General features: G+C 43.6%; 1 protein-coding gene across 2 annotated transcripts; it reads right to left on the reverse strand.

The window, feature by feature from the left end:
• Positions 1–7,042: 7,042 nt before the first annotated feature.
• On the reverse strand, positions 7,043–11,999 carry LOC100980264 (galactoside-binding soluble lectin 13). Of its 2 annotated transcripts, none has more exons than XM_008964954.6 (4): positions 11,940–11,999; positions 9,845–9,921; positions 9,133–9,343; positions 7,043–7,294 (listed from the first exon to the last, which is right to left on the reverse strand). In XM_008964954.6, exons 1-4 carry the CDS (start codon positions 11,952–11,954, stop codon positions 7,178–7,180), a joined length of 420 nt encoding a protein of 139 aa, XP_008963202.4. In that variant the 5' UTR covers positions 11,955–11,999; the 3' UTR covers positions 7,043–7,177. The 2 variants fall into 2 exon arrangements, with proteins under 2 accessions (XP_008963202.4, XP_063456333.1); XM_063600263.1 differs by lacking the exon at positions 11,940–11,999 and adding an exon at positions 10,498–10,605 and having other exon boundaries at positions 7,096–7,294.
• Between the last annotated feature and the right edge of the window lie 546 nt (positions 12,000–12,545).

Raw genomic sequence — 12,545 nt, forward strand, 5'->3', positions numbered from 1 at the left:
GTAGCTGTGGCACTAGAATGATAGGGGTACAATGGTAATCATAGGATTGTGGAAGTACTTGCTTTGGTTTTAACTGCATTGGAATTCTTTTTTAAAAAAGAAAAAAGAATGAAAGAAAGAAGGAAAGAAAAAGAGTGACACATTAGTGCCCACCAGCTACCAATTCAAGGCACATTTTGAACACTAGATGTTCCTGGTGATAGCATTTGAAGAAACCCTCACATCCTGCAAGCACAGGGAAGAGAGTGCTGAGTGCTGAAACCCATATGGAGGATGTAATTTCCAAAAACATGGAAATTTTTCAAAAAAAATTTCCTTCCTGCAAAGGAAGCTGACTGCATGGTCTCAACAAATCCCAGATGTCAAAGTTAATGCTGTGATAATGAAACTACAGTAATCAAAATACACTGATATTGGCTTAAAGGTAAACTTACAGATCAATGGAACAGAATTGAGAGTCCAGAAATAAACCTAAACATCCATTGTAAATTGATTTCAACAAGGGTGCCAAGATCATTCAACGTGGGAAGGAATTGTCTCTTGAATAAATGATTTTTGTTTTGTTGGTTTTCTTTTCTTTTCTTTTTTTTTTTGAGAGGGAGTCTTACTCTGTGCCCAGGCTGGAGTGCAGTGGCGTGATCTCTGCTCACTGCAAACTCTGCCTCCCGGAATCACGCCATTGTCCTGCCTCAGCCTCCTGAGTAGCTGGGACTACAGGCGCCCGCCACCATGCCCGGCTAATTTTTTTTTGTATTTTTAGCAGAGGGTGGTTTCACCATGTTAGTTAGCCAGGATGGTCTCGATCTCCTGACCTCGTGATCCACCCGCCTCAGCCTCCCAAAGTGCTGGGATTACAGGCGTGAGCCACCGCTCCCAGCCTTGTTGGTTTTGTTTGTTTGTTTGTTTTTAGCTTTTAAGCTTTAAGTTCAGGGGTACATGTGCAGGATGTGCAGGCTTGTTATACAGGTAAACCTGTCAAGGAGGTTTGTTGTACTGAATGTATATTCAGTACATGTAAAACAATGAAGCTGAACCCTCACCTTATACCATACACAAAAATTAACTCAAAATGTGTACCTGGTTCATCTCATCGCGACTGGACAGTGGGTGCAGCCCATGGAGGGCGAGCCGAAGCAGGGTGGGGCATCGCCTCACGCAGGAAGTGCAAGGGGTTGGGGAATTATCCCCCCTACCCAAGGGAAGCTGTGAGGGACTGTGCCTGAGGAATGAAGAGCTCCGCACAGATACTGTGCTTTTCCCTGTCTTCGCAACCCGCAGACCAGGAGATTCCCTCTGGTACATACACCACCAGGGCCCTGCGTTTCAAGCACAAAAGCAGAAGTTTTTTTTTTTGTTTGTTTTGTTTTTTTGTTTTTTGTTTTTTGCCATAACCCAGTGGTGCCCGGAATGCCAGTGAGACAGAACCATTCACTACCCTGTAAAGGGGACTGAAGCCGGGGAGCCAGACACCCCAGGGAAGGAGGCTGAAGCCAGGGAGCCAAGTGGTCTGGTTTGGCGGGTCCCACCCCCATGGAGCCCAGAAAACTAAGATCCACTGGCTTGAAATTCTCCCAGCCAGCAAAACAGTCTGAGCTCAACCTGGGACACTCGAGCTTGGTGGGGGGAGGGGCGTCTGCCATTGCTGAGGCTTGAGTAGGTGGTTTTCCCCTGACAGGGTAAACAAAGCCACCGAGAAGTTCGAAATGGGCAGAGCCCACCACAGCTCAGCAAGGCCACTGCAGAAGGGTATCTCTAAAAAAAAGGCAGCAGCCCCAGGCAAGGATTTATAGATAAAACCCCCATCTCCCTTGGACAGAGCACCTGGGGGAATGGGCAGCTGTGGGTGCAGCTTCAGCAGACTTAAACGACCCTGCCTGATGGCTCTGAAGAGGGCAGCAGACCTCCCAGCACAGGGTTCAAGCTCTGCCAAGGGTCAGACTGCCTACTCAAGTGGGTCCCTGACCCCTGTGCCTCCTGACTGCAAGACACCTCTCAGTGACACCTCATACAGGAGACCTCTGGCTGACATCTGGCAGGGGCCTTTCTGGGACGAAGCATCCAGAGGAAAGAACAGGCAACAATCTTTGCTGTTCTGCAGCCTCCACTGGTGATACACAGGCAAACAGGCTCTGCAGTGGACCTCGAGTAAACTCCATCATACCTGCAGCAGAGGGGACTGACTGTTAGAGACCCCACCTGAAGGTCACCAATATCAAAGACCAAGGTAGATAATTCCATGAAGATGGGGAGAAACCAGCACAAAAAGGCTTAAAATTCAAAATACAAGAACACCTCTTCTCCTCCAAAGGATCACAACTCCTCACCAGCAAGAGAACAAAACTGGTCAGAGAACGAGTTTGACGAGTTGACAGAAGTAGGCTTCAGAAGGTGGGTAATAACTCCTCTGAGCTAAAGGAGCATGTTCTAACCCAATGTAAGGAAGCTAAGAACCTTGAGAAAAGGCTAGATAATTGCTAACTAGAATAACCAGTTAAGAGAAGAACATAGATGACCCGAAGGAGCTGAAAAACACAGCATCAAAACTTCATGAAGCATAAACAAGTATTAATAGCCAAATCGATTGAGTGGAAGAAAGGATATCAGCAACTGAAGATTAACTTTATGAAATGAAGTGAGAAGACAAGATTGGAGAAAAAGAATGAAAAGGAATGAAGAAAGCCTCCAAAAATTTGGGATTATGTGAAAAGACCAAATCTACATTTGATTGGTGTACCTGAAAAGTGATGAGGAGAATGGAACCAAGTTGGAAAACACTCTTTAGGATATTATCCAGGAGAGTTTCCCCAACTTAGCAAGACAGGCCAACATTCAAATTCAGGAAATACAGAGAACACCACAAAGAAACTCCTCAAGAAGAGCAACCCCAAGACACATAATTGTCAGACTCACCAAGGTTGAAAAAAATGTTAAGGGCGGCCAGAGAGAAAGGCTGGGTTACGCACAAATGGAAGCCCATCAGACTAACAGTGGATTTCTCAGCAGAAACCCTACAAACCAGAAAAGAGTGGGTGCCAATATTCAACATTCTTAAATAGAAGAATTTTCAACCCAGAATTTCATATCCAGCCAAACTACACTTCATAAGTGAAGGAGAAATGAAATCTTTTACAAACAAGCAAATGTTGAGAGATTTTGTCACCACCAGGCCTGCCTTACAAGAGCTCATGAAAGAAGCATTAAGTTGGAAAGAATAACCGGTACCAGCCACTGCAAAAACATACCAAATTGTAAAGACCATCAACACTATGAATAAACTGCATCAACTAATGGGCAAAATAACCAGCTAGCATCATAATGACAGGATCAAATTAACACATAATAATATTAACCTTAAATGTAAATGAGGTAAATGCCCCAATTAAAATACACAGACAGGCAAATTGGATTAAGAGCCAAGACCCATCGGTATTCAGGAGACCCATCTCACATGCAAAGACACACGTAGGCTCAAAATAAAGGGATGGAGGAATATTTACCAAGCAAATGGAAAGCAAAAAAAAAAAAAAAAAAAAAGCGGAAGTTGCAGTCCTGGTCTCTGATAAAATGGACTTTAAGCCAACAAAGATCAAAAGAGACAAAGAAGAGCATTACATAATGATAAAGGGGAAAATGCAACAAGAAGAGCTAACTATCCTAAATATATATGCACCCAATACAGGAGCACCCAGATTCATAAAGCAAGTTCAATAAATGGAGAAAGAATATGTGGTAAATATGCACCATGGAATACTACTCAGCCATAAAGCAGAAAGAAATAATGGCCATTGCAGCAACTTGGATGCAACTGGAGGTCATTGTTCTAAGTGAAGCAACTCAGGAATAAAAAACCAGATGCTGTATGTTCTCACTCATAAGTGGGAGCTAAACCATGAGGATGCAAAGGCATTAAGATGATATAATGAACTTTGGAGACTCGAAGGAAGGGTGGGAGGGGTGACAGACAAAATGCTACATATTGGGTACAGTGTACACTGCTTAGGTTATGGGTACAGCAAAGTCTCAAAAATCACCACCAAAGAATGTAACCATGCAACCAAAAACCTCTTGGGTCCCAAAAATTATTGAAATAAAAATACATATAAATATTAGAATATAAATCATTCTACCATAAAGACACATGCACACAAGTGTTCATTGCAGCACTGTTCACAATAGCAAAGACACAGAATCAACCTAAATGTTCATTAATGGCTGACTGAATACAGAAAACGTGGTACGTATACACCATGGAATACTATGCAGCCATAAAAAGAACAAGGTCATGTCTTTTGCGGGAACATAGGTGGAGCTAGAGGCCATTATCCTTAGCAAAGTAATGCAGGACCAGAAAAAAATACTGCATGTTCTCACTTATAAGTGGGAGCTAAATGATGAGAACTCATAAACACAAAGAAGGGAACAACACAAACTGGGGCCTACCTGAGAGTGGAGGGTAGGAAAAGAGAGAAGAGCAGAAAAAATAACCATTGGGTACTTTGTTTAGTACCTGGGTGATGAAATAATCTGTACAACTAACACGCATGACAAAGGATTTACCTATATAACAAACCTGCACATGTACATTTGAACTTCAAATAAAAATGGTAAACATAAATAAATTGGGGAAAAAATTTTAAATTTCTCTTTTATTCCATCTTCTTGGCCCCTCACTTGCAAATAGAGGCCCACATACACCAGTGTTTAGTAGCAACACAGATGGCATCCCAGAGGAATAGCAATGCTGAGGGAACTGGGCTTCAAGGGCAATATTATCACAGAGTATACTTATTCTTTGGGGGCTTCAGCAATAACTGGGAAGACCAAAAGACCTAAGATGAGGAGGCCTTAGAGTTCAGAAATGGCTTTCTGCTTCTTGAGCAATGCCCTATTTGCTGGGAGAAGATCATGAATTTGGATTGAGCAGGATGAAGAAAGATGTTGAATAGGTTTCCAGAGGCAATTCAAAAATTGTTAGTTGAACATTGGCCCTGGACTCTATGTCATCGCTTTGTATCTGAGATGTCATTCCTGGCCACTATGAGCTCAGAGTAGTAGCTGAATAAAGATGAATGTAACAAATGGCCCATAGGAAGTGCACTGAGCTGGTGAATATCATTCAAGAAAGGGCAGTCACTGTGTGTTTGCCTAGCAGGGCTGAAATTTAGGACTCTGTTGGTTATTCAAATAAAATGGGCACCAGGCAAGCAGCAAGTAGATATAAACTCCAAGTCGTCTTCTGTTCAGGAAGCCAGGGGTTCCAGGATAGGTTTCATCCACTCAGAGCACAAACTGCATAATTCCCAAAGAAATTCTAGCTTCATTGATTTTTAGGTAATATGTTGTTTCTGTTCTCCTAAGTGGTTTTCCATACGTGCTATGAAGTAGATAATCACAGCTCTTGTAGTGGGAAAAGGGCTGTCATTCTGCTGTCTTGGTAGGAACTCCAAGAAACTGAGAATGGAGGGTGGGGACAAGTGCTACAGGAAAACATTCCCAGAGAAAATGTAAATAGTTTTCTGGTTGGTTTCAGCAAAAATATGGATTAGTGACTGCTGTCTATTTTTTTTTCCCATCTAAAATATATGTGTTCATTGCACTTTTCCTGTCTCGTTCAGTCTTCTTTGATTAGTATAAAGCAGATAATGTGCCCCCTTGGTGCACACGTTGCAGGGGATTGCAAGTGATAATTTGTAGTCACATCATAGACATGGTGTCCTGATCAGATAAGATATTGCACTTTACTCTGAGCCTGTTTTTGTAATTGTAATGCCTTCAGAGATTCCTTACATGGTTAGTGTTTTCGGTATGTGGGAACTAGTTCTGAGTGGAACTAGTTGCCAAGGATGGCCCCTCATGACTACAGTCACAATAACCACAGCTTGTGGAGTCCTCTCCTTTTGGTTAGGGCTGTCTGTGTGACTCACCTTGATCAATGTAAAGCCATAGAAGTAACACTGTCTGCCATTCAAAGGTAAGTCCTGTGATGCTGTGCACCTTCTCCATGAGCCTTTTGAAAGGCTTTCTTTGGTGAAAGCCAATCACCACTTATTAAGTCCCAGAACCATGAGACTCTCCTGATTTTAGGAAATTAATGTCATGAATGGGAAGGTGAGGTATTGAAGGAGACAGCTTCCCAGTTTCTAGGTGTTCACCCAGTCCTGCTGTTGAGTTGGACATGAGTAAAGCATCCTCTGAAATCCCAGCCTAAAATATCTCTCAGAAAACGCGACTCCCGTCACATAATCTACCACTCACTTAAGTTCAGTAAACCTGTAAAGCAGGGAGAGATCAAAATAAACGATTGCTTTTAGCCAACGTGTGTTGTGAGGTTTGCTGTGCTGCAATTCACCACTGGAAAAGCAACAAATAAGGGTCTGCTCACTGTGTCAATGTACGTGACTTGTATATATTCCAGTAATAATCTATATGTTCTCTGATCTCAAATCATGACCATTTATTTCCAAAGAGAAACCCCTGGATTCTCCCCACATAAAATGAAGCAATTTTCAAATATTTGAAAATAAGAATAATTGGGATTCTTTAAGGGAAATCACTGGGCTCCAGTGATTCTCTTAACTATTGCTTGGATTGAAAACTTCACATGCAAACTTGTCATCTTTTTCTTCAGTTCCTTCACAGCAGCCCGCACAAAGCCAGGCACAGTGTTCATACACAGTAAGCATCCTGAGAACAATGGAAAAAAATTAAGAAATTCCACATATTTTTCCTCGAGTTACAGATTTTCCCCAAAGCCACCATGTACAGTTGCGTGGCTGTAAACAGCTACCTAACATTTAAGTGCCATGAGTCATTTGAGATTGGGTAAGTATTTTAGCTCAGACTGTCTGAGGTCAACTACGTGCTATAGAAGGATGCTGTTTCTAATGTCTTCTCAGACATTCCACGGACCTTGTCACTCACTCCCTTTGTCACAGGAAGGTTTATCCCCTTTGATTTCCTGATGCCTCCCATAGAATGCCCTGGCCCCGCTTGGGGATGACAACTTCCTCTTTTCCCATCTGAAAGCAAGAACCAAATCATGTGAGTTTTCGTGCTGTTTTAATGACAAAGTGGAGGGGAAAATGTGAGCAGGGATTATTCTGTTAGCAGGTTCTGGGAATCCCATAGTCAGGTAGAAAGAGGGATTCCTCAACAATGAGGAGTGTGATCATCTCCCTCAATTGCAGACACACACTGAGGTCAGGGAGATATCTCTCGACACTTGCACCATCTTCACAAATGATGGCGGGATTCGATGGACAAAGCCGCAAATGCGTATGCCATTGACCTTTATCTACAAGAGGAAAAATGCATCAGAAAGAAAGCATGCCACCAAACAAGTTTCCAGCCTCCTCTCCACTCTGTCCTAGTACAAATAACATTCCCCAAGAAAATTCCTAGTTATACAAGTTAACGTATTAGATACACTTATGTTTACAGATGACGTTTTGTGCCTATTTGAGACAGTACCTGACTTTATTTCTAATGTTTCCACTCATTCCTCTAGCGAAGTTCTATACTCTGTCACAAAGTCCTTGCTTACTCAGCCTCCCTTCTAACCTGGAAGATCCCCATTGCCAGGGACTGTGTCTCAGGAACTTGAGACCCTGCATCTCGCACAGGACCTGCCACAGGGTTAGTGCTAGACCATGTTCGTTGAATGCACACTTTTCAGTTCCATGAACTGTGATTGTTTTTCACTACTGATGGCACAGTTTCTCTTTGGAGTAACCTACATCTGAGGTATTAGTGGCAAAGAAGGAAACCCAGGGTTCTTATAGAATGAAAGGAGAACTGTTCTTGTAAAACAGGATATTACCTTCAACAACTTCTAAGCATAGGAAAAGATCCCTCGCTTGAATCTGAATAAGATGTGAATGTTTTGACCTACTCGTTAGAGAAAGCCAGAAAGTATGGATGTATTCTTTATATTGAGGCTATAGAGAAAGTAACCTTATTAGTATTAATTTTTTGAATTTAAAATGCACACATTTTTGAGCCAGTTTTTCCATTTTTTTGTAATTATCTTCTAGTACACGTATTGGGAGGTTGGTAATGACAAAAGGATTGATTAGAACACTTAATACAGCATCATTTGTGAGAGCAAAATACTGGAAGGAAATTTAGTGCCCCCAAAAGGGCCAAATTCCACAACTTTGGGTAAACTTCTTAACACAATATTAGGCAATCTTTAAAAACTGAAGCAGCATGACAGATTGATAATGTCTTCAATATATATTCTTTGGCAACAAATCAACTTAGTTCTTGAAGCATAATGTGTAGAACAACTTATACCAGGATTTGCTTAAAAACAAATGAAATCATAGACGTATCTATATGCTTCCATAAGCAAAAATTTCCTGTGAAGGGCTGGGCACGGTGGCTTCAGCCTGTAATCCCATTATATTGAGAGGCCAAATTGGGCAGATAACTTGAGGTGGGGAGTTCAAGACCAGCCTGGCCAAAGTGGTGAACCCCCATCTCCCCTAAAAATACAAAAATTAGCCAGGTGTGCTGGCACACACCTGTAGTCCCAGCTACTTGGGAGGCTGAGGCGAGAGAATTGTTTGAATCCAGGAGGTGGAGGTTGCAGTGAGCTGAGATCATGCCACTGCACTCCAACCTGGATGAAAAATGAGACTCTATCTCAAGAAAACAAACAAACAAAAACAAACAAACAAACAAACAAAACCTCTTTGAATGAAAGCAGAGCTCTGATAATGTTCTTCCTATGAGTAGAATTCGGGCCCCAAAATGAGACGAAGACTTAATTTGTGACTGATTGAAACAACCTTTTTTTTTTAAAAACTTTTTTTCCTGAAGTATATTGTATTCACTCAGCTAAATGAAAATTTAAATAATGGCATAAGTAGAAATGAGCACTATGTGAAAAGACAGAGGAGATTATCTACTTTGGGGGAAATGTCAGGTGAGCTGACCTTGACATTGGTCAGATTTGGGAAAGAGCTGAGGATGGCAGTGCAAGCAGGGGGTGCTCTGTGATGAAAACCAGGGGCAGGAGTAGTTATGGGAGATGGACCCTGATGGACTACTGAGGCCAGGTCAATGAGAGCTGCCTCCTGTTTTGGGAGCCCACAGAGCCTGGGTGCTGGGAGCTCCTGGGATGCTCACCTCATACTCATTGTAATGTACGTAGATGCACAGCTCAAATTGTTTGCCATCCTCAAAGGGCACGTAGTCTGCTGTCTCCTCCAACATCCATATCCCAAACTCACGCCTGTTCATGACCACATGATTGCCAAAGTGCACTCGGAAACGGAAGGCAATATCTGAATCCTCATCCATGTCAGTGTAGAAATCCACCTGCAGCTGTGGGTCATTGCTGAGGGTGAAGCATGCAGAATGTTGGGCAGGTCCCTCCCTTGCGCAGACACACACTCGACACACACACAAATCCCTTCCCCCATTTACCTAGGGAAAAAGTCTCCCTGATAATACTGATGGCCAGGTCCCTGTGGGGATGCTTCATCTCCTCGTGCCCCCAGGCAGGGAGATTCTGTGCTCCTCATCCCCAGATGAAAACTGAGCCACAGTCACTGACCTGGGCCTATGACTTGTTCATTTCCTGAAAATTCTATGCCCCCTGATAAAGAGCCACAGCCCCAACCCACTGAGTGTTCTCCTCCTGTAGGCCCCATGGCTGGCCCACATGCAGTTGCTGTGGGTCTCATGCCTGATGCTGGAGGGTCTCCAAGACCTGCACCTGCATGGGGCCTCCATCCTGCCAACTAGACATTTCCACATCACCCACATGTAAGGTCAAATCCTTAGCAAATATTCTCCCTTCTTCTCCAACCCCTCCATTGGACCATGGAGTACTCACATAAAAGAGTCGATTGGTGTCCCTTTGATTATCACACAGGAACCAACAGACAAAGACACAGGCAGTTTGTATGGCACCTGCCAGAGTATTGAGAGTAAGAGAGAGGTGCAGGGTCAGGTGCAGTCTCCCCTCCTGTAACATATTCTCATGGTGCAGGAGGTTAGAGATGAAAGGGCAGACTCTGTGGACTCTCCTCTTTAACCTACCTCATTCAGGGCCCCATATTCCTGAAGATATGGTGGACCAATAAGTTAGAGCAAGGGTTCAGGAGCCAGGATGCCTGGATTCCAGTCCTCATTCTGCCTTTTACTAGCAGTGCAGTCTTAGATTTGCTACTTGAACTCTCCCTCATTTTCCCTAGGACAATGAGGATTATCAGGAATTTCTACCTTGTAGGATGTTCTCTGTAATAGGAAGTTAATACATGTAAAAGTGTTACCCTAATCCCTGTCATGCGTAGGGCCTCTTAGGGTGACCTAACAGAACAGGAGAGTCCTCTTGAAAGACTGACCTGCCTTCATTTTCAACTCTGAAAATTAAAACAAGACTTGTAAATGTAAGAATTTAAACATTCACTCCAGTGAGAAACAACACTTGTTGAAAGGGAGAGGGAAATGATGAAAGAACAGGAAACCCCTGTGTGTGGGATGTACATGCATCACTATCATCAAGGGCCATGGACGTCCTTCCAAGAAGGGGCACACACTACTGAGAGCACAGCCCCAGTACTTGCACAAATGAAGCTTGCGGGTCAGGGACATAACTGGAGGGAATGATTGATTTCTATGATGACCACAAGTAGATGAGATGATTTTTCTGTACTTTTGAGATAGGTTCTTGCTCTGTCACCCAGGCTGACATGCAGGGATGCAATCATGGTTCACTGAAACCTCAAGCTCCTGGGCTGCAGTGAACCTCACACATCTGCTCCCTCTTGAATAGCTGGGAAGAAAGGTACCTGCCTCTCTGCCAGTCAAATCTTTAAAGTTTTTTTAAAGAAAGGGTCTCACTCCGATACCCAGACTGGTCTCAAACTTCTGGCCTCGTTATCCTCTCATCTTTGCCTCAAAAATTGGTGGGATTATAGCCATAAGCCAGTGAACCCAGCTTCTTGGTTGATTAATATCCACTGTAAGCTCCTTCTGAACTGAGACTTAACTTGTTCTTTCATGGGTGTAGAACAAGTTTAGTCTCAGTTCAGACGGAGCTTACAGTGGATATTTTGCGTGATTCAGTCTCTGAAATCATGGCCTCTAATGTCCTTCCCTAACAAACCAGTATCTGCACACCCTCCTGTCACACAGTGGGAAGAACTGGATGGGCTAGGGACAAGCAAGCTGAGCCTGGGAGGCAAGAGACAGTGGTCACTCTGTGCAGACCCCACCTGAGGAACCATCGCCCCCATAGTCTGCATTCCTCTTCTCCACTCTTACTGGGAAGAGACATCTACTGATCATACATTCTGCTCTCACAAGTGATCTGAAACAAGTCCTTGGTAACTCACAATCCCCAAGATCCCCACCAGTTAAGCCACATGGGATTCACATCAGAGGTGCTGCTGTGTGGGGAGAAACATTCACATGTGCAGAAAGCCACATGCATGATCCCACTTCAACATACAGTCACATCCCAGCACACACACTCACAGTCACACAGAGCCACAACACTCACTGCGTCACACACACCTGCTCACTGTGCACATAAAGATGCTCATGCACTGGTCTGGCTGTGCTCACACACATACTCACATCATAGACAGGAAACAAAGCCCACTCACCCCTTTACTCTCCATTCACACACCTGCTCGTCCTGGTGGGTAATCCACCTCCCACTTAAAGTCACATTATCTCCGCAGAGTTTATGCTCATCAGACACCACCTCACACTCACCGAAGGTTACACTGGTCCAGGGTCCACACCGCAATCCCCACAAGCATCTCAGATACCATAGCCTCAGGGTTTCTATTCCACACCTCAATAGCTCTAAGTAAAGCATTCACAGCAAAAATGCTCATATTTTCATCTCATAAAATCTCCCATTTCTTTCTTGGTTTGTGTGACACGAAATTTTTGAAGGCTGTGCCTTTTCAACTCACGGGTAAAGAAGACATTGTTCTCTCCTTCTTGGCGACTTTCAGAATTGAGTCCAGTCTTCTGAGTGAATCTCTGAGTTGCAGCATTTAAATGACCCACTTCAGCCTTGCCCTCTGGCTTCATTCCAGATTCCAAGCTCCTCCCAGCAAGATTTCCTTGCAGCTTTAGACAGGTTTAGTTGTTAGGAAGAAACTCAGTCACAACCATAGCTATTTGCAGGTTTGTATCTGTAATGCAGCAGAAGTGACAGTGGGGGAGGTACCAGGCTGTGGATTGGGTTACCAGGGAAATGCATAGATAAAGATGATGGAGTGAGCGGTAGTGGTTGTAAAGCCCAGCCTTTATGCCTCTCAAGCCTTTTCTCATCTATGCAGAATATACCCAGAAGGTGTACATTTTCCCAATTTGTACAACGGCTAAAAAAAAAAGTTGGAGATTTTGGGGAAATACATTAGCCCTAGAAGGTAATGATTCTCTCTGCTTTTGAACGTTCTGGGGGAGCACTGACCTTGATCCTCAGGGGGATCTGTGGAGAGAAGTAGAGAAATTTCTTGCATGAACCTATTCCACACTAGGCTGCTTGGCTCTGCCAGGTAAGGGCCACTCTC

This window comes from Pan paniscus, chromosome 20 (assembly GCF_029289425.2).
Source record: "Pan paniscus chromosome 20, NHGRI_mPanPan1-v2.0_pri, whole genome shotgun sequence".
Taxonomy (NCBI): Eukaryota; Metazoa; Chordata; class Mammalia; order Primates; family Hominidae; genus Pan; species Pan paniscus.

What these genes read in the sequence shown, in the direction of transcription:
- LOC100980264 (XM_063600263.1), bottom strand. Translation starts at nt 10,605, where the DNA reads ATGTCCCTGACCCGCAAGCTTCATTTGTGCAAGTACTGGGGCTGTGCT. An exon ending in ACACCAATCGACTCTTTTAT is followed by an intron (nt 9,344 to 9,844) that starts GTGAGTACTCCA and finishes CTTCACCCTCAG; the next exon opens with CAATGACCCACAGCTGCAGG. An exon ending in TACATTACAATGAGTATGAG is followed by an intron (nt 7,295 to 9,132) that starts GTGAGCATCCCA and finishes TTCCTCTTGTAG; the next exon opens with ATAAAGGTCAATGGCATACG.